The sequence below is a fragment of the Oratosquilla oratoria genome, chromosome 30, assembly GCF_046742065.1.
Source record: "Oratosquilla oratoria isolate Oo_2021 chromosome 30, ASM4674206v1, whole genome shotgun sequence".
NCBI lineage: Eukaryota > Metazoa > Arthropoda > Malacostraca > Stomatopoda > Squillidae > Oratosquilla > Oratosquilla oratoria.
The window spans coordinates 41,718,863-41,741,726 of record NC_134806.1 but is presented as its reverse complement, the minus strand read 5'-3'; the positions used below and the strand labels follow the sequence as shown (position 1 = coordinate 41,741,726).

The 22,864-nt window shown below is 40.9% G+C and overlaps 2 protein-coding genes across 2 annotated transcripts in view; one reads left to right on the top strand and one right to left on the bottom strand.

Moving 5' to 3' along the window:
* Nucleotides 1-14,165, top strand: part of LOC143041105 (glyoxalase domain-containing protein 4) — a 30,408-nt gene extending 16,243 nt beyond the window's left edge. Inside the window, exons 5-8 of the mRNA XM_076212824.1 lie at nucleotides 1,917-2,072; nucleotides 6,767-6,942; nucleotides 8,020-8,073; nucleotides 13,873-14,165. Of these exons, the coding sequence (XP_076068939.1) occupies nucleotides 1,917-2,072; nucleotides 6,767-6,942; nucleotides 8,020-8,073; nucleotides 13,873-13,968 (482 nt within the window). The 3' untranslated portion in view covers nucleotides 13,969-14,165. The remainder of the gene's footprint in view (nucleotides 1-1,916; nucleotides 2,073-6,766; nucleotides 6,943-8,019; nucleotides 8,074-13,872) is intronic.
* A 6,348-nt stretch (nucleotides 14,166-20,513) lies between these two features.
* On the bottom strand, nucleotides 20,514-21,668 carry LOC143041293 (serine/threonine-protein kinase Chk1-like). The gene has a single exon (XM_076213120.1). It carries the CDS (start codon nucleotides 21,666-21,668, stop codon nucleotides 20,514-20,516), a length of 1,155 nt encoding a protein of 384 aa, XP_076069235.1.
* Nucleotides 21,669-22,864: the final 1,196 nt, after the last annotated feature.

The following is a 22,864-nucleotide window of genomic DNA, read 5'->3' as shown; positions in this document are numbered from 1 at the left end:
CACCCTCCCTCTTATCTTAGCAAACTCCTGGATGACGGGTCATCCCTGCACCTTGTCCACTGCCCTGGGTCAGAAGCAGTGTCGCCACCTGAATACTGTAATTATATTGCCTCTTTCTCTTTGATCTTTCAATGTTGATTAAACCAGCGATTTTATTTTCTAATTTGGTTTATCTGCCAGGGTGGGAACCAGTTTAGTTGGTATCCCTTGTATTTTCTTGAACTTGCTTACTTCACTCTGTATGGTGACCATACCACTGATGCGTGCTTTAGTCTTGGACAGATCAAGGTTCCTACGAGTTTTTTCATCATCTCGTCATTCATGTAGTGAAAAGCCAATTTTTGCAGCAGTCCATATGTCTCTCCCACCATCCTGCTGATTTGTCTTTCAGGCAACATGTTGTCTTTTATTAACACTCCTAAATCTTTCTCCTCTTGTTTTTGTAATGGATTTGCTACCCATGGAATAGTTCAAAGATGGTCTTTATGAGCAATTGCCCATTTCCAATACTTTGGAAAGTTCTATATGTTTGCATGTTGCAAGGTGGGCAGCAGTGAAACCAAAGTAGGATGATTCATGCATTTATTAATCGGTAGGTTATGTGTACAGGAGGGTGCATTATGCATGTAAGGAGCCTAACTGGTATATGCCGGCATGGGCTCCGAAGGGGCATGTCTTTTGCACTGCCACACCTAGTATAAGTAGGTTTGCAACTCTTCCTAGCAGCTATTTCCTTTGGGCATGGTTACGTGAGTGTGACATCGGCATACTTCCGAATGTCCGCACTTCTACTTACATTCCATCTCATTCCTAATAGGTGCCTGTTTGAACAGCCATTCATGTCTATGTGGCAGCTAGGTCGTGCATGGTATGTGTGGCCCTGCTTGACCCTCTGGTGTTGCTGGCCATATGAGAAGAGGCCTTGTTGGCCATATGAAAGGGAGGCCCTTGTACGAGAAACATCACTGCTGGTTAAGGCATGCCACAATGTTATTGTACAGCACACCATGCCACAGTACACTATGCCACACTATCCTCAATCCCATTTTAATCACCTTTTATGACTCAAGTAGGAACTCTCAGCGGCAGTATTCTTTCTCCCCTACAACAGGGTGCAGCAAAAATGGAAACATATATTTAGAGAAGTGGTGCGGGACAGTATTAAGAGTTGGGGGACAGCATAATGGAGGAACAGTAGCAGTATAATAAAGTAGCATGATTTCTCTATGAATAGAGATTTCCTCTAACACAGACAAAATGATATGTGGCTCTAGTCCATAGGGGCACCCCATATAGACTGTAAAGTATCAACTGCATGCTGCTGAGCAGATTTTAACCTCACAATAACATGCAGCCAATACCCCAGATGGGGTTCTTCAATGCAATACATAAAAAAGTTAGCTAATAAGACACTTAAGCAGGAAACCCATAGCAATGCCATCAACTTGCTGGTATTTCTATGAGGGCAGGTGAAGGATACTTCTTTTGTGCAACACAAGAGAAGGCTACAGATCATGGATTTTGGAGTAGCTGCTGGGATTGCTGTCATTATGGTAAACACTTGTGGAGCTGGGAAATGTTGTGACAATTTGACATCTTTGGCAGGTATTGAGTTTCTGCCTTCCTTCTGAGGGGGGCTGGGGGTTAGAGGTGGGGGCATCTTCCTCTCCTGGGCATCCCAATACTTTGTGATACTAAAGCACTTGGAGAGTAAGAGACAGGACCCAATAAGTCTTGCCCCTTTCCTGTATGCTACTCATACAAATAAGTAAATGCACAGACAGAGACATATGTTTTGGTATCGATTTAGAAGCCATTTAATATTTGAACTTTTAAGAAGTATTTGGTAATGCTAGTATGGAATAATATGCTATCATATGCATTCACATACTGATCCCCTGTACGTTCTTTTGCAGACCCAGTAAAACAAGTTATGCTTGCAAGCAGTAACTTGAAGCAGTCTCTTGACTACTGGCATGGTCTTGCTGGCATGAAGATCTTCAATCAGGATGACAAGAATGCAACATTAGGGTTTAATGATAAACAGGCCAAGCTGTGCCTGAAAGATATTGGTATGTTTTCTATCGTTGGCTTTTCATTTATAGACCTTACAGAAATGTTTTAAGTATCTTAAGATTTGATATGTGTAGTAAGATTGTGGAAGCAATTTTACTTTGGTCTTATATTTTTTGGGTGGGTGAAGCTTAAGGGTAATAATGATAATAATTGTTCCCTCGAGTCTCGAGTTTCAATCACTTAAACAATCCACTGTCCCAGGTCTCTATTGCAGAAGACCTGTGGCTTTCAGGTAACTGGACCTCTGGGTGGGACCATAAGTCAATCAGGGAAGATGTGTTGTTGTCTAGGGATTGTTAGTATGAGGTACTGTAGTATGAATTGTGTGACATCTGGGGCAGTTTGAATCTGCAGCCAGGCCTATTCTGTGTTTGTAATGTTTTTAATGCTGGATGGTGTCCTGGGTGCAGGCCAGTGCAGCTCATACAGGTATGGGAGGATTTTTCTCTGGGAGTTATGTCTGGAGATTGTTGTTAGAGTATTGAGGTTGATGGTTGACTTGAAGTGTTAGCTTAGTGATCTGAGTTATTCACCTAGTTGTAGTATAATATACCTTTTTGTGAGGGATAAATGGCTATGTATGTAATCCAATGAGTATATCAGCAGGAAATTTAACATCCATTACATACAGCTCATTGGCTGATCGGGTTAGGGCGTCGTGATTTGCTGCGAAGGTCAAGGTGAGGGCGGTTCGAATCCTGCCACCGGTGAAGTTGAACCAAGGGCATAGTTTATTAAATTCCATGCTACAAAGCCCTCTGTGAGGGACACCGTCCTAGCCTCCTGATAGGGGGGAAGTGTGTGACGTTAAACCATATCAATCAAATTAATCAACATACATTGTGACAGGAATTGGACTTAAGTCCACAAAGCTTATTTCAAGTATGATCTTTCTGAGCACAAGAAACCGAGATACAATCCACATTGCATTGTGCTAGATCAGGGGGTTTGATGATTGTTTCACACTTTCTAGTTAAGCAGAATTTGTGGAAACTGTTTACTAATATTATATTCACTGGGGACCTTGTATCCATAAAAAGTAACATAGGGGTGTCATGATCTGGCATGTTTTTGATTACTGTACCTATGCCAAGTCGGGCCATGACTTGAACAAATCCTATCAATCCAAAACCAGAGTACTATTTTCCCTTTATATCAGTCAATTTGTTCTTCTGGGCAAATAAAAGGGGATGTACAAAAAAAGATATTAAAATTTACTTGCATAATGATACAAGTAGACTTATGTGATAATATTACAGGGGTTGTTGTTGTTGTCGTTCCCTAGACTGTCTGTCCGAGCAGAACCGTCTCCCCAAGGAATGCCACAGCCGAAACTGGGTTTTCCCACAAATCCTTTATAGAGTGTATGTTGTGTTGTTTGCGTGCATGATTGTGTATAATGCAGTCTTCCATTATGTGTTGTATGGTATGGGGTGAAGTGTTACATCCTGGGCAGCTGTTCACAATGCGGTCATCCAGCCTCTTCTGGTAGCTTAGAAGTGCTGGGTGGTGGCCGCACTGCAGTCTGGCCAAGTGGACTCTGTCCTTTCGTGGGAGAGAGGATTCAGAAGGGGTTGAGAATGAGGGTGCACAAGAGAGAGAACTAGCACACAACCCTCTTTATATGCATGGCACTTGCATGAGCCATAGGCATAGGTGCCAAGAATCGTAAAACTATGGGCGTAGCCTATTTTCCTATTTACCTGCCTTACATTTGTCATGTATCTTTATTATGTGTGAGGAAAGTTTACAAATAATCATTAGTTATCTGTGGAAGTTCTGCATGATATTAAACTTGTATTTGGTGATGTGCTACTTCCCTGTGCCATCTTCATCTGTGACCTCTGAACCTGGATAGCATTGTGGTCCTTTTTTGTGTTCCCCCTCCTCAACTGTGTGTCATTTTCTCCTTTGGATTGTCTGTGACTAAAATTTTATATTTTAGTTCTACAGTCCTACATCTTATCATATATCAGTTATATCTTAAACTGTGACCAATCTCATGTGAAATATATCATGGCCCACAAGACATCAAGCGAGAGCACTTACAACATTATACAACTCTCTTATGTATATGTGGGTGAGCATTACCTAACACACATAAGCTACTGTATGACACTGTTATGTGACACATCATGACTATGTGACAGGGGTGTCATCTGCACAGCTGTAATAGAATGAGCTCTTACTCATTTGTGAGGGTTTAAGACTACAAACACAGAGGGCAGATGAGGGATCCTTTTGGACTTAAGTGTCCAAAACTGGTAGGCATAAAGGTGTTGTGTTATGTGAAGGAGAAGATACTCTAGCTTGGTAGGCTTGAGACTGAAGCACACGACAATGATCCATTGTGTGAAAGCAGTGACTGTAACATAACATTGGAAATTTACAGAACTTAATATCAGAACCTTAAACCATTACTCACAACATTGGCCAGTCAGTTGAACTTACAGTTTTTGGTACATTTTTAAGGATGTGACAAGCAGCAGTCTTTTAATATATAATACATCTTGAAGGGTATAATGCTTATTATACACTTGTTAAGTATTCACAACTCTCAACATTAGGAACAGTAACAGTAGGAGGCAGACAAGAACATCATCTACTTAATCACTGCTTCTACTTGATACTGCTTCATGTGGGAATGACTGGTGAATATAGATGATAATGAACTAAATGTGTCATGTGTAATTTAAACTAAAACAATTGTTACAAAAAATATATATACACTATTTACTTGAATTACTTGAATTTGTAAAAGAGGTGTGGAAGGCAGAGGTGGAAGGAGTGAACATTAAGGAGATGACCAAAGATGAGATGGATGTGGTAAAAGGGCCATTGGAAAAGAGGGGAATGTCTGTTAAGGAAGGAAGGGAAGAGACAGAATATAGGGGTGAGTGGAGAATGGCTGTGTATGGATGATACTGTGATGCATGGAAGGGTGTGGGTGGAGGATGGGGGGAGAGGAAGTATGTGTGAATGATATTTTGATGCAGCCCAAAGGGATTCTCCCTGTTTTCATTTGCTGTGGATGTGCTGTGTCTTGCTACATTGCTTCTGACCCAGGGCATTGGGTGAGCTGCAGGGATGACCTGTCATCCAGGAGGAGCTAAGAAAAGAGTGAGTGAGGGAGAGAGGGGTGGTGAGTGGGAGTGGAGTATGTGGGGATGAAATGGGTGGGAGTGGCTACCTCCCTTGTAAAGGAAAAAACCATTGGTATATGTATGTATACTTGAATTACTTACATTTTGTGAATTTTCACCAAACGGAAATGAAGTTTGATATAAAAAAAATGCAAAGCTACTATGGGCAATAGTAGCAAAAGACCATCTTTAAACTATTTCTTGGGAAGTGAATCCATTACAAAAGCAAAAGAGGAGGAAGATTCGGGAGTGTTGATAACTTGACAAAAGACAAACTGTCACCTGATAGATATATCAGCAGGATTGTGGGAGAGACATACAGTACTGTAGAAGATCAAAGTGGCATTTCACTATATTGATGAAGGGATGATAGAGAAACGGATTGTTATCCTGATCCATTCAAGACTGGAATATACATCAGTAGTATGGTCCCCACACAGAGTGAAGGATGTAAACAAGATTGAGAGAATGCAAAAGGCAGCAACCATAGTGGTTCCCAGCCTGGCAAAGGAACCTATATGAGGAAAGACTAAAAGCATTGGGTTTGCCAACTTTGAAAGATCGAAGAGAAAGAGGCGATATGATTACAGTATTCAGGTCACTAAGGGGGATAGATTTCATTGACAGAAGATCTGATTAAAGATGGGAAGGCTCTAAAAGATCATGGGAGCAAATTAAGGAAGACCTTTAACTACTTGGATGAGGTAATGGTAAAGAATATAAAGAAATTAGAAAGAATCCAAGGAGCAACTACTAAGATGGCACCAACACTTTCAAAATTGACATACAAACAAAGATTGTCCAAACTGGAACTACCAACCCTGGAACAAAGAAAAGATAGAGGAGATCTATTGGCCGTTTACAGAATCATGAAAGCTATGGAAGTCCTTGACAGTGAAGATTTATTAAAGTGGGACAGAAGAAAAACAAGAGTACATGAAATGAAACTCAAGATGGATAGTTATAGAAGAGATCTGGAAAAAAAAAAATGTTTCCCACACAGAGTGGTCGTCTGGAACTAATTGGACAAAACAATAGTACATGCAAAAAGCATACAAGAATTTAAGAACAAACTAGATGTTGAAAGATACAAAGACGAAAAATACAGCTAGGTAAATTCATGTCTTAAAGATGTGAAGAAATTTATTTTTTTGTATAGCTGCATAAATACCTGGAATAGCTTAGGAAGTGATATGGCCCAAGTGCAAACAATACACGAGTTCAAATCTGAACATAATTGGAAATCAATGATATAGATAAAGTAGGAACTGTATATGAATTTGAGGCTAGGTATGATAAAAGATTAGAGTATAGGAGATGGACTCAATAAGCATTTCTCCTTTTCTTTATACTACAGTTAAGTGGAGGGGGGTGGAGTGTATTTAGGGATGGAATGGGTGGGAATGGTTTTATGCCTTTTTCTTTTTGGCTACCTTCCTTGTAAGGGGGAAAAAGCCTTGGTATATGTATGTGCAGTTAGGTAAATACATATGTGCATGCATATATATGTTATTGATTAAGAATTATGATGGTATTATTTCCTTCAGGTTGCAGTGTTGACCATGCCAAAGCTTTTGGGCGTATTGCCTTTTCATGCCCTGGTGGGGAACTGCAGAATCTGGAGAAGATAATGAAGGATGCTGGTCAGACTATCCTAACACCATATGTATCCCTGGATACACCTGGCAAGGCTACAGTGCAAGTTGTTATCTTTGCAGATCCTGTAAGAGTTTAAGTATCATGTAGATAATATTTATTATAATGTGAATATATACAGTAATCCCTGCCTAAGTTGGATTAATTTGGGGAAACACCAATCTGTGAAATCCAAAAATCTGAATTATCAGGGTATTGTCCCGCCACATTCCAGATGCAAAATCACTAAAAATGGCATTGTACACCTATTCCACACAAAATTAAAGAAAATGGTATTGAACATTACACAATTGAAATCACAGCATGATTTGTAAAAAAAAAAAAAAAAAAAGATTGAAAATATATTGTTTGGCACTTGTATGAAATCGCTAAAAATGGCATTCATACTCACATTCAAAGTACAGTTGTAATATTTTCTGTGCTTGCTGAAGAGGTGGAGGCAAGTGATGAATTTCCAGTGGAGGCAATTGTAGCAACAGAGAAGGTGAATGCTACTGAGGTGGTTGAAGCTGCAAACTCCTCAGACGTCCACATTCTTTTGCTGACTGGCTTGAAGAATGAGGATATTTTTGGCTGAACCCTCTTTTCTTCCTGTAGGTGAAGAAGTTCCACCCTCACACCCTTCAGCATTTAATAGTGGTCAGCCAGAGCCCTACCTACATTGTCAATGAGCCTGAGGAGTCTGGGGTATTGGCTGCATATTATTGTGGCTGAGTAGCATGCAGCTGATACTTTAGGGTTTATATGGGGTGCCCCTGCGGACCAGAGCCACACATCATTTTGTCTGTGATAGAGGAAATCTCTGTTCATAGAGAAATGATGACACTTTTATTATACTGCGACTGTCCCTCTGTTATGCTGGCCCCCACCCCTTGTTACTGTCCTGTACCATTTCTCTGAATATTCATTTCCTTTTTTTTTTTTGCCTAACCCTGTGGTGGGGGAAAAGAATGCTGCCACCAGGTCTTCCCACTTGAGTTGTACGAGGCAACAAAAAACGGGAAGGGGGATGGGACTAGGAATCCTGCTACCTGTAGTCCCAAAGGGGACATTCCTAAAAAAAAGTAAAGGCATAAGATATCTGCATACAACTGTTTTCATTACAAATTTTAGATATTAATTTGATTACTTTTTGTCTCCCCAGGATGGCCATGAAATATGTTTTGTTGGTGATGAGGGTTTCAGAGATCTGTCACAGGTAAGAGTGGATTTATTTTTTAACAGTTTTGTCTGTGGAACAAATTGTGCTGTTGTCCTCCAAGATAGACAGCAAAATTGCCCAATTTCAAAACCTGTTAACTCCCTCACCTCCATTAGAAGGTGCAGTCTGGAAGTGTTGACACTCATTCTCAGGACTGGGCCCAAAATCTCTCTGAACTTCAACTGTATTTTTCATACTTTTTCACATACAGAGAGCTGACAGCTGGCAACTGCTTTCTTCCCCCTACCACTTATGACAAAAAATAGTCCCACACTAATACTACACTGACAAGTTCAATTTTTTTTTTCCCAGAGTAACCTTTAGAAGGACCCAAAGACTATTGTCAGTTACTATGGAGCTGCACATTTTCCAATCATAAAAACTTGAGGCAACAGTGGTAATTAGAATTAGTGTGTTGGTAAAGGTGGGACTTTGACAGGGATGTGTTATGTTGCCCTGGCTGTTCAATTTATACATGGATGGGGTGATGCAAGAGATGAATGCTAGGGTAGTGGGTCAGGGATTGGAGATGGTTAAAGAAAATGGAGAAAAGTGGGAGATAAGCCAGTTGTTATTTGCTGACGACACTGCGCTTGTAGCAGGATCAGAGGAGGAATTGAGGAAGTTAGTGACAGAGTTTGAGAAGGTGTGTGAAAGGAGATAAATGTAGGTAAAAGTAAGGTGATGAAATGTACAAGGGGAGAAAGTGGCAGCAGACTGGAAGTGAGTATTAAGGGAGAGAGACTGGAGGAAGTGGATAGTTTTAGATACTTGAGTGCAAATGTGGCAGGAAAGGGAGGTGGAGGTAGAATGTAGATTGAGAGAAGTGAGTAAATGCCTTGGTGGATTAAAAAGTGTAATGAGAAATAGACATTTGGGAACGGATGCTAAGAGGAGATTGTATGAAGGAGTGATTGTGCCAACAGTACTGTATGGGGCAGAAACATGGAACATAAGAGAGGAGTTTGAATGTGTTTGAGATGAGGTGCCTGGAGAAACTGGATAGAAAAGAATTTCTTGTACAAGAAGAAATATTGACAAGATCATATTAAGAAACTGAAAAAACAAACATGTTTAAATGATGTCGGGAAGTATAGCTTTCCACACGAAAGTGTAGACTAATGGAATGAGTTAAATGAAAATATAATTTAAGGCCAACACTATAAAAGAATTCAAGGAGAAAAAGAGATGGGACTCATGAGCATTGTTACCTGTACACTACAACCAGGTAAATGCATACATACATAAATATAGCCCAAGTTGAAACCATATATGGTATTGGAGTTATGCATGATAAATTAGAGAGTAAAAGAGAGAATCCTATGAGTGTTGGTCCGTTCTTGTTTACTACAATTAGGTAAGTACATTCCATTGTTGTTGTTGTTGTTGTTGTCGTTCCCTAGACTGTCTGTCCGAGCAGTCCCGTCTCCCCAAGGAAGGCCACAGCCGAAACTGGGTTTTCCCACAAATCCTTTATAGAGTGTATGTTGTGTTGTTTGCGTGCATGATTGTGTATAATGCAGTCTTCCATTATGTGTTGTATGGTATGGGGTGAAGTGTTACATCCTGGGCAGCTGTTCACAACACGGTCGTCCAGCCTCTTCTGGTAGCTTAGAAGTGCTGGGTGGTGACCGCATCGCAGTCTGGCCAAGTGGACTCTGTCCCTACGTGGGAGAGAAGATTCAGAAGGGTGGATATCAGGGGGTCTGGCATGCAGCAGTGTGTTGTCTTTCAGTGTGTTAATGGAGCGGTGAGTGATATGATTATGAATATGTTTCCGGAGGCTGGTATTTGGTGGTTGTGGAGGAAGAGAAGAGAGTATCTGTGTGTAATAAAGGTCTTTGGGTGTAGTTTTAATGTTTCTTGGTGTGTGTGGGTGTTCTGCTATGTAGTGTAGCGGGTGTGATGTGTTTGTGGTGGCTGCAGCAAGTGTTTGTGTGCCTCTCATGTCGAGGTGGTCCTTGACTTTGAGGACTTTTGTTTCATGGTGTAAATGGTCTGTAGGTGATGTATTTGTGCAGCCTGTAATTGTTTTTAGGGCTTTGTTTTGTATGATTTGAAGGGTGTTGTGGTGTGTCTCACTGAGATTAGGAGCCCATGCAGGACTCGCATAATTCATCACTGAGCGTATGCATTGTTTGTATATTGTTATATTAGTTTCTTTGTTTTGTCCAAATGTTGTTCCAGTGATTGACTTAAGTGCGTTAAGTCTAGGTGTGCATTTGTTTTTTATGTTTGTGAGGTGTTGTTTGAAAGACATGGATGTATCGTATGTTACACCAAGAATTTTCGGTGTGTTTGTGTGTGGTATTAGAGTGTTGTTGATGTAGAGATGAGGTATGTATTTGTGTTCTTTTGTCCAGTTGGTGAGAAGTGTTGCTGTAGATTTGGTTGGAGCTATTTTGAGTCTGTTTGTGATGAACCATGTGTTGAGTGTGTCAAGGTAAGGCTGGATTATTTCTGCAGCTTTGTCTGTGTTACGATGTGTGCATGTGATTGTTATGTCGTCTGCGTAGGAAGAGATTTGTATTTCTGAGGTGTCTGGCGTGGGTAAGTCATGCATGTATAGATTAAATAATGTGGGGGATAGAACCGAGCCCTGTGGTACTCCGTTCTTAATGTTTCTGATGTGCGATGATTGGCCATTATATGACACATGAGCATTCCTGCCTGCCAGATAATTGGCCAGCCATCTTTTGGTGTTATTGTGCATGTCTGTGTTATATATTTTATTTGTTAGGTTGTGGCGGGGGATAGCATCAAAAGCTTTACTAATGTCCAATGTTATAAGAAGTGTTCTGTGGTGGGGCCTATCTGAATTGATGCCATCTAAAATTCTTTGTGTGAGGTTTGTCAGAAGAGTGTTTGTGGAGTGTAGTGGCCTAAAACCGTGTTGTGAGTCAGCAAGGGGAATATATGGTGTGACAAGTTTAAGTATTAGGCGTTCAATGACTTTAGAGGGGGTGCAGAGAAGTGTGATTGGGCGGTGCGATGTTGGGATTGTTGGGTCTTTGTTCGGTTTTGGAATGGTGATTATTTTACCATGCTTCCAGATGTCGGGTATTGTGTTGTGTGAATAGCTGTAGTTTGCAATGTTTGTGAGTGCGTGTATACCTTGTGGTCCAATGTGTTTTAGGTGTATGTTGCTTATGTTATCAGGGCCACAGGCAGATGAGTGCTTGAGACTATGCAATATGAGTTTTGTCTGACTGTCTATGAAGGGTGTATAGTCTGAGTCTGTGGGAAAGTCTTTCTTACGTCGAATGGTGCGTCGGTCGTCAGGGTGAGATGTAAGATGGCTCGTCTGTGCAAAATGACGTATGAGTGCGTTTGCTTGTTGTCTGTTTGAGGGTAGATTATCTGTTGTTGTGATTATTGCTGCGTGAGAGCGTGTAGTGTTAGTGTTGGATAGTGTGATGCTGTTGAGTGTTTTGTACAATTTGCTGGTGTTTGTTTTGTGATCAAGTGTATTGATAAAGTTTTGCCAATTTTGTGTTTTTTGTTCATGTATTTTATTGGCAATCACAGTGTTTAGTGTTTGTATTTGGTCTGCTATGTTTTGAGGGATAGGTGTGGGGGTATCGTGTTTAAGTGTGTCACGTTGTCTGATGAGGCCTTGGATTTCTGGTGTGAAGTTGGGGTTGTGTGATTTTCTGTTGCCTCTAGGGATGTATCTCTTGTCTGCGTTTTGTATGATTGTATTAAAAGCGTGCACAGCATTGTTTATGTTTGTGATTGGTGTACTGTTAAGTGTTTCGAAATGTTGTTCTGTCTCTTCATTAAAGGCTTCCCAGTTAGCTCTCTTGTAATTGGTGTAAGTGTGTCTGTGGCCAGCTGGGGTGCATCTTGTTTTGGTGGTGATGATGATTGGAAGGTGGTCAGAACCAAGGGCTCCGACCACACTCCATGATGTTGTTGGGGTTAGGCAGGGGGAGCAAAAGGTGATATCAGGAGAGGAGGGAGTGTAGAGGGCTTGGTATGGGATATGTGTATGATTATGCGTGTTGTTCATGATAGTCAATGAGTCGAATTGAGTCTGTATATCAAGCCCTCTGTCTGTGTCAGGGTTGTCGACAAACCAGGCAGACGACTTGGCGTTGAAGTCACCACCCATGATCAGGTTGGGGATTGAGGTTAGTTGGCTGAGTTGAGGTCTGAAGGTGTTTGGAACTGTGGGGGATGATTGGGGGGGAATGTACATGTTAACTATTGTTAGTGTTGAATTGTTGCCTGTGCGGATACGAATGGATTGGGTTTCTGTTGTGTTATCTGTGGTAGGGAGGAGAATTTTGGTTGTGGCACTTGTGTCCACAAAACAGATGGAATGGTGGATCAGGGTGATGAGTCCACCGCCATTGCCGTCAGTCCGGTCTTGTCTGATGGTGGTGTAATTATGAAATGATGGTGTTTTGTGTGAGTGTCTTAATTTTGTTTCTTGTAGAATTGCAATGTGTATGTTGTGTTGTTTAAGAAAGTGTTCAAGTTCATGTTTTTTAGTGTTTATACCGTCAATGTTGTGTTGTAATATGTTGATGTTGTGTGTTTTGTATGTGTTGTATGTTGCCGTTTGGGGTTGAGGTTGGGGTGGTAGTGGGGAAGGTGTAGGATCTGGGTCAGAGGGGGGGAAAGGAGAGATCGGGGACAAAGGAAGGGGAGTACCAATCGGGGGTAAGGGCAAAGGGAAATTGGGAGTGGGTAAGGGTGTTGGCTGTGGTTGGGGAGGTGGGATTGGGGTTACTGGAGGGCAGGTAGAACATGTCCAAGTGTTTGTGTATTGGTTTGTGTCAGCAAGTGTTGTACAAGTGAGGTGGGCCCAGTTTTTGCACATATTGCACTGAACTGAGCCCTTTGTCTGTCTGCTCGAAGTAATGGGTTTTAGAGCATGTTGGGCATGTGTATTTTGTGGTGGGCCCAGGATTGCTCTCTACATCTCCGGCTAAAAGTAGAAGAAGAGGGGTGATCGCCGGAAAATGACCCCTCAGTGCAGAAAAAACGTAACATTGTGTGTTGGAAAAAAAGGATTGTGGTACTCCCCCAGGTAGGCGTAGCTCCTCCTTGGGGATCGGTGCCATCTGCGTAGAGCTGATGGCCAGGGGTAGATGCTGCTGTTTGGCCCCCAACTCTTGGGGTTGGGGGGTGGTCCCACGACGTAGACGTTGCAGCTCAGTAGGTGGAAAACCTGGAGCCCCACTGTGGCTGGCAACAGTCCTTAGAACCTCCCACAGATCTCTCTGGGAAGAAACTTTGGACTGGTGTGTGTTGTACCAATGTGGGACTGTCTCTATGTTACCTGCTGTAAGTGGTAGGAAGAGGAGAGCAGTTACCAGTTATCAGCACCCCATGTGTGAAATATGTGAAAAAGTGTGATAAATGCAGTTGAAGTTAATAGAATGATTTTGGGTCCAGAGACTGAGTGTCAGCCCTTCAGGGCTGTACCTCCTGACAGATGAAGGCATTGTTCAGTTTTGAAAATGGGCAGCTCCATTGTCATCTTGCAATCCCCCTCCCCTGTTTGACAGACATTCTCCTTACACACAAGGCCTCCTTCACCCCATCCATCCCATTCTTGGGTTTTTACATATCTGTTGACCTTGACCCCAAATTGTTCCCAAAATTAGGACCACATAAGGGCTATTGCCCACCTTTTATTTGGTCCAACTGTTGACATAATGTTTATAAACATATGTGTAACAGAAACTTGTCAAAAAAATACTTTGCCCTCAGACTCCATTTATAAAGTGTGTCACTATGCTCAGGGATCAGTAGGAATATAATTATTTCTTATTGTCTGTTTAGGTGGACCCCAAAGGTGACAGCCTTCTGAATGAAGCTATGGAGAAGGACAAGTCAGATGAGTGGTTTGCCAAAAAAGGAGGAAAGGCTTCAGCATAATCTTTCCAATGATGAGAGGTACTGGTAGTGATTCTTGGCCTACGGATTTCAGACTAACTCCGATAGAAGTTGCAATAGATATTTAACAGCAATTTTTACAACAATTGAACAGCAAATTGAAAAAAAAGGTGGAGGGGTGATGGTTCATGTGGATTCTGTAAAAGTATTGCCTTAATAAAAATATGTTTATGATTCAATAGGTATATTATTTCACAAAGATCGCAAATTGGATATGGATGTAAAGAGAATGGGATATGGTATATATTTTATTTCCATGATATCTAATTTTACACACACAACTCAAGAAACAATGTAAAGATCACTAAAAAGATAAGGTATCTTTTAACGAAATTGTTCAGCAACAAATGCAAGAGAAAAATAAGGAAACAGTCTTTCAGGTAATCAAAGAAAAGGAGAACTTGCTGAGAGATACAGTAGACAAAAAGAAGTGTATAGTAGTATTGTAGTGGTTTGTTACCACCACATAATGAAGGAATCCATGAGAGAAGGATTGAAAGAAACTGATTCTTTTTGGACTTGTTTATTGCAAATACAATGCGAGTGTAGGCTCTCCAAGCCACTGTCTTGACGGCTGTACATAAGAAGGGCATATGTCGCATTTATGTGCAGTGTACACAAATTATTTCATGAAATATAAATTTGATGATGATATGGTTTAACATCACATACTCCCCCCTATCGGGAGGCTAGGACGGTGCCCCTCACAGAGGGCTTTGTAGCGTGGAATTTAATGAACCATGCCCTTGGTTCAACTTCGCTGGTGGCGGGATTCGAACCGCCCTCACCTCGACCTTCACCGCAAGTAACGACGCCCTAACCCGCTCAGCCAGCGAGCTTCCTAATATAAATATAACTATACAAAATGTTACTACAGACATATGAATTTATATATTGATATGAGAGATATAAAACTGTTAATATATGTTTCCATAACTACTAGTTCAAATGGGTGACATTAATCAATACAGGAAATTAATTATGGTACACATATATCCATAGAAAACAATTTCTTGAAGGCGACCTTGCTACATTATTCCCCCCCTCCTTAGTGATGAGGAATGTTACCTCGCGGACACCAGGTTTGGTGGCAAGGGAAGTATCTGCTACCTTGGTGTGAGGTATGTCTGTCCCCACGGAGCAGATATGCTGACTTGACGCGATCGATGTTGATGGATTCCAGCATACCATTCTTCTTTATGGTAATCATTTTTCTAGTTCTCCACAGTACCTTGAAGGGGCCTTGGTATGGTTGTTGGAGCGGTTTCTTTACTGTGTCAACTCTTGACGAACACGCGAGTGCAGGTGTCGAGGTCTTGACTAACAAAAGGTTTGAAAGATGGCGTACGAGGTTGCACTGGTTGAAGAGAATGCATGTGGTTCTTGAAGGCATGACCTTGTTACAGTATTTGGTCTAAAAGAAAAAAAGGACCTATTTAGATTTGTGAGAGAAAAAGAAGAGAAAGATTTAGCAATAGATGTTTTGAGAGTAATACAAGATAAAGAGCAAGAATTAGAAAAGGAAATAGTGGAATTGCATAGAATAGAAAGGTATATAGAAGAAGGAAATCGACCCCTAAATATCAAAAGGTCACAAAGGGCAGCAGAAGAGATACTAGCAAGAAGAAATAAGTAATACTGGGCACTATAAAGGTGCATGAATAAAAAGAGATATGAATCTTGAGGAAAGAGAAAGAGAGAAGACCTTAAGCAAAACTTAAAGAAAAAAAAATGAGAAAAGAACAGAGCCTGAGAAAAAGAAGTTCTTTTGGAGAGTGTTAGACATGAGACTGAGAAAATGGTATCTTCAAGAAAAGGAAATTAAAGGAACAAAGAAAGATGTGGAGAATGCAGAAAATTAAAAATGGCTCATACTATTATAAATGGTTTAATTTCAGGATTAAACAAGCTTAATGATTGTCAGAAGCAATTGTAGAGACAAAATTAAGGGGTCTGCCATCACCTAACTGTTGCAAATGGATTATATAATCACTGGCTTAGAAATCAAAAGGAAAAATAGGGGTCATATTCTTGGCTAAGAAAATTTCAAATGTGGTGAAGGTTACAAATGGAGGGAACAGAGTGGAAATTATCACAATAAGAGTTGAAGATAAAGGCATGAAAAAGAGAATGTGGTGATCTGTGTGTCCCCAAAAAAATGGGTTCTTGGAGAGAGAGTACTCTAAAATGTTAGAAGATACAAGGATTTCATTAAATGGGATGTTGAAAGATGAAGGAAACATGATACTTATGGGGGATTTTAACTGCAAAGAAATCTGTTGGGAAAAGATGACAGTGAAAGGTGGAGAAGAATTATGGGGAAATGTATTACTTGACATGACAATGGAATATACAGTGACACAATGGGTAAGGAAAAACACCAGATAAATAATGAAGATCCGTTAAGACTGGATTTATTCTTTACATGAGAACCTGAAATTGTGGATAAAATTAAATACAAGACATCAAATGGGAAGAGTGACCACATATTACTTGAACTAGAACTAAAGGAGGAAGTATAGAGAGAAATGAGAAAGAAAAGAGAGATTGGTATATAGTTAAACAGATTTTATGAAACTTGAAATTTTTTCTCAAGAAGCGATTTGGGACAATTTCACAACAATATGAGTGGAAGAAAAATGGAAAATTTTGAGGGAAATCTATAATGAAAGGATGGATAAATGTATACCAAGACAAAAACAGGAAAATAAATATAAGTGTTCGTTTAACACAAAGTGCAGTGAGGCAAAAAAGAGATAAGGCTTGGAAAAGATGGAACAATGAGAAAAATCCTAGAAAGAGGCAAGTGTATATCAATGAAAGGAATGAATATGTAAAAATATTCGGGAAAAAATAAATTGTGAAAAAGACATAACAGAAAAATGTAAGGATCAACGAAAACTATTCAATAGATATGTGAATGATAAATTGAAAAACAAGTATGAAATAGAGAAACTACACCAGGGGAACATGGAATACACAGAAAATATAGAAATGGCTGAGGTCCTGAATAAACATTTCAAATCTGTTTTCACTAGAGAAAACGTATGGTACTGTGATGAAGGGCAAGAAGTGAAATCCCCTACCTATGGGGGAAATAATAGCAACGAGATGAAATAATGGATCAAATAATAAACCTTGATGCTAGGAAATCGCACGGCCTGGATGGAATTGCACACTGGATACTAAAGGAGTGTAAAAAAGAATTGGTAGGCAAAATATGTAATATAATAAGTTATTCTCTTAAGGAAAAATACCAGAAGACTGGAAAAAGGCCAACATCATACTAATATATAAAGGAGGTAACAAGGAAGACCTAACAAATTACAGACTGGTTTCCCTTACAAGTAGCCAAAATTTGTGAAAAAGTTATCAAAAACAGACGGACAAAACATCTGAAAGAGAACAACATACTAAACCCGAGACAGTTTGGATTCAGACAGGGAAGATGATGTGCCACAAATCTGATCTGTTTTTACTCAAGACTATTAGATATAATACAGGAAAGGGACGGATGAGCTGATTGTGCTTTCCTAGATCTACAAAAAGCTTTTGATAAAGTGCCCCATATAAAACTATTAGGAAAACTGAAAACCATAGGAGGGGCACAAGGTAAACTACTGAAATGGATGGAGGATTTTTTGCATGGAAGAAAAATGATAATAGTGCTCAGAGATAAGAGTTCTACTTGGAAAGAGGTGATTAGTAGATTTCCACAGGGATTGGTACTAGCTCCAATGATGTTTGCTATTTATGTGAATGACATGGACGAGGGTGTGGACAGTTACGTGAACATTTTTGCTGATGATGCAAAATTGTTGAGAAAAGTGAGCACTGAAAGAGACTGAGTCGCTGCAGAGAGCTCTGAAAAAAAATATGAGAATGGAGTCAGAAGTAGGAAGTGGACTTCAACATCAAGAAATGAAATATAATGGAATTTGGAAAAATAAAAACAGGATATCAGGACAATATAAGATTGGTGAAAAGGGCGTAAAGAAAGTGGGATTTATAAAAGACCTGGGAGTAATTATCACAAAGGACATGTCCCCTGATAAACAGATAACGAAAATTGTTGGAGAAACCTACAACTTGCTGAGGTCAATAAAAGTGGGATTTACTTGGGTGAAGAAAATACTAGTCACACTGATAAGATCAAGACTGAAGTATGTGCGAAACTGGCCACCCAGTACCAAAAAGAATATAAGAAAATTGAAAGAATCCAAAGAGGAACTACGAAGATAGCCCCCACTTTCAGAACTGTCATACAAAGAGAGACTGTCAAAAATAGTTACCAACCCTAGAACAAAAAAGAGAAAGAGGAGACTTGTTGACCATCTATTGAATAACGAGAGGTAGGGAAGTCCTTGATAAAGAAGACTTACTAAACTGGGACACGAGAAATACAGGACATGGGATGAAACTAAAAAAAGGACAGTTATAGAAGAGATCTGAAAAAGAACAGCTTCCCCACAGTGATGGATGTATGGAACAAACTGGACGAACTGATAGTGTGTGCAAATACCATACACGAATTTAAGAAAAATTTAGATACTGTAAGATACAGAGACGGGACACGAGCATAATTCCCCCTCCCGTAGGATACAACTAGGTAAATACAGCTAGGTAACTACACACACGCACACATACACAGCGAACGTCCATTTTAACAACACGTAAATTTCGAGTTCCCGAGAAACACATCAAAAGTGGAACGTCTCAATAGTGTTACATTAGCAGGATACCTAGGTTGTGTTAAATGGGAAGGTGAGTGTTCGTGGATACCCGAAATGGCGACGGAACAGCGAACCGTAACGTAAACACATACCCAGAGCCATCTGTCGGTACAATATCAAAGCATAATGTAAATATGAGCTTCAGATCGCCTCTGGGTACGAAAAGACTTTTTTATAGTGGCGATGACGAACCTTTTTCTGGATTCAGCGGGTACGAGGAAATACTTTTTAGTAGAATTATAGACATAGAGAGGGAGATGAGACTCATGAAGGAATCATGGAGGCAAGATCTATGGAGGGCGAATCAAGAAATGAATAAGGCATGAGTGACTTAAAGAAGGTAAATACTGAAATAAAGATGTAAGTACCAAGTGGTCCCAAGGCCACAGTAAGTTATAATACTGTGTGTTTTACTGGGATATCTAAACAAAAGAGAAAGAGTGAAATTATTACATATTCACAAAGATGCTTTGTGATGCCATTCAACTTCTCAGGGTTCGAAGAGCCCCTGCCGATCACAGGTTTGTAGTTTTTCTTCTTCTGAACGTTGTGAAAATTCAGGGAAATATACCAGAATGAACTCGGTTGGGAGTTCACCTAGATTAAAGTTACACCGTCAGCATTACGTCTTAAAAGGGATGGGGAATTTGCCGGAAGTCATAATATTCTCGACACGCACACAAACACATATACTTGTGGCGCAGCTGGTAAAGTTCCCGGCTGCCACCACAGCGGTCCGGGTTCGAATCCCGCCTAGGACTGAAATAATTTCAGTATCGCTTCGCTGGGGGTTGTTACTCCAACTCTTGTGGGCGGAGAATTGGGTTTGTGTGTGCATGTCAGATCACAGCATTATCCATAGATCGGTCATATATGAGCTCTGAGCTCTTTTCTAAGAGGGAAATAGCTGTCGATCATGAGTCCAACACGTGATCCAAGACCATGGTGAATCACGCAGGATTTTAGATGTACATCTACCATATAAGGTTAATATGAATATAATAAATCTATTTTTGAAGTTTAGGCGCGTGTGCATTGGCGCGCTCTTATACAAATGGGTTTGAACGTGTGGGGAAAAGGTGTTTGTGGTTGTTTTCTTTATGTATAAATACGTCGCGAAAGGGTGTAGGCGACATACAGAAGTGAAGGACTGAAGGAGAGGGGAGAGGACTATGAGGAAGGAGGAGGAGGAGGAGAAGGAGATTGTTATTGTTTGGGATACCAGCAGAGGCGGCAACATCTTGCACGGGCAGAGGGAGGCGGATAAAACCCACACAGTCATAAACAAATGTAAACCACAAACCGAAAAAACAAATGAAAATAGAGACGCTTATACGTGTATACGTACAAATGCATGAACAACAACGCCCAAACAAACTCGCATACTCATACGCATACATACATGAACACACATACACACATAAAAACACACGCAAACACACCCAGACACCCACATACACACACGCACGCACTCTCACACACAATCACAAAGACACACGCAAAGACATACATACACGCACGCACGCACACACGCTCTCTCTTTCTCTCCCTCTCTCTCTCTCTCTCTCTCTCTCTCTCTCTCTCTCTCTCTCTCTCTCTCTCTCTCTCTCTCACACACACACACACACACACACATACACACACAAGAGCGTGAGCTGAATTGAATTTCTCAGTCAATATCAACCAAATGTGACGTCGAAGTCTGTGATCGTTCTTATGGTTTGTTCTGCCGGATGTCATGCTGCTTTATTCAGCTGAGGGGAGAAAATCTCCCGCAAGTGTTGGAGAAGATGTTTAGTGAGGATGTTTTCTGAAGTGCCTCTTAGACAGCAAAATGTTGGGGATTACTGAGGAAAAATATTCAGGGGCTCTTTTCCCTTTCTTAATTTCTGGCACAATTTTTTTCCAACCCGAATGACGTTTGACTGGGTCCACTTCCAGAAGGAGGTCTACTACGGGTTTCGTTGTGTCGTTTAGGGATCTCCATGGGTGAAGTTTTGCCAAATGTGGATCCTTTGCGAGCCACATCCTGTAGCCTCTGTCCTCTGGCACTGGGTTGCTCCACGGCCTTACTCTGGTGAGCATGTTGATCAAAATGATGCCGCACGCCCTCAGGTCTACGGGTGGGCCGAGGTAGCTCTTCTCGTTGACCACCTCGGGAGCCAGGAAAGGCCGAGTGCTAACGCTGCCCTTGAGTCGCACCTCTTTGCCCTCCACGACGAAGACGTCCGCCAAGCCAAAGTCGCCGATCTTCAGGACGCCGTCGCCAGTAAGGAAGAGGTTGGCTGGCTTGAGGTCGCGATGGGCGACGCCTCTGGAGTGCAGGTAGCTGACGCCTTCCATCAGCTGCGAGAAATAGGCCAAGGCGTTCTTTCTTGCGATCTTGTTGATCCTATCCTCGATGTCCCCCATCGAACAGAACTCCATAACAACGATCAGTCTTGCTTCTGATCTCTTCCAACAAAACAGCTCAACGAGGTTCTGATGTTTGAGTTGGAAATGAATTATTTCCTCGACTGTGGAGTCTTTGTTCCTCGAGGTTAGGGTGACGATTTTCATGGCTGTTTCTTTGCCACTTTCTTGATTCCTGACGAGGTAAACTTTTCCAAATGATCCGGCCCCAAGGACTCGGACCATTTTCCAATCGTTGACGTGTACAACAAAGACTTTCTCATTCTCCTGTAAGATCCTGGTCTCAGGAGTTTTGACGACGGCGTCTTTGCTCTTTCCCGAAGACTTCTTCTTGCAGCTGAAGAATGAGACACATCGCCGCAGAAACTTGCTGAAGAATCTTCTTGATGTTTGTCTCTTACTGTTCCTCTTCTGGTTCACGTTGTCTGAAGATTCACCTTGTTGTCTTCTGAAGCACGGGGCATCTTGTAGAACTCCCCCACAAATTATAATTATAATTTTATTTGAGGTTACAGAAAGGATGATATTCAAAGACATCTCGGATTTTTCAGTTGTGGTCAGTTAGTTCCTTGAGTTTACCCGTCACATGAGCACACAAGCATGCACATACACACAGACACACACACTCGTGGCGCAGTTGGTGAGGTTCTCGGCTGCTAATACGGCGGTCCTGGGTCGAATCCCGCCCAGGGCTGAAATAATTTCAGTATCGTTGCGTTGCGAGTCGTTACTCCAACTCTCTTGGGCGGAGACTTCGGTGAGTGTGTGTGTGCGTGTGTGTAAGGTCACAGTATTGTCCATAGAGTGGTCATATATGAGCTCGGAGCTCTCTTCCGGGAGGGAAATAGCTGTTGATCACGAGTCCAACACGTGATCCAAGACCATATATATATATATATAATATTATATATATATATATATGTATGTATGTATGTATGTACGTATACATACACACACACACACACACACACACACACACACACATATATATATATATATATATATATACATATGTGTGTGTGTATGTATGTATATATATGTATACATGTACGTATATATATATATATATATATATATATATATATATACACATGTATACATATATATATATATATATATATATATATATATATATATATATATATATATATGTGTGTGTGTGTGTATTATCCATCTGGACAGATGAAGATAGGAGGGTGGTAAAGAAACACACAAGTCAGAGATGAGTTTATTTCTCTAACGTTTCGGCTATTTACACCTTCTTTAGAGAGACTAAGTAGTACAAGGGGGTTACAAGATTATATATCATCCGGAGGAGCCTACTATGGTGAAACGAGTAAGGGGACTAAGGTAAGAATGATACAACACAAATCAGACTTAAGACATCACAGAACATCAAATGCTATAGTAGTACACGCAGAGGAGTATGGACATCTACCGGACTGGAATAACATAAAAACAATTCACACAGGAATGAGTAAGAAAATCAGGAAAGCAATGGAAGCAGCATATATTAATAAGGAAGAATGTATAAATAATAGAAAAGGGTTTATCAGTTGGTCTAAAATAGGGGCGGAATTAGCAGTACACGACTGGCCAAAGGAAAATGAGGAGGCGGAACACAGAGCGGATCAATCGTCCGCGGATCAATCGTCAGCGGACCAACCATCCACAATCGTCAGCGGCCCGGTCGTCCACCAGGCCATTAACTAGGAGACGTCCTCCGGATGATA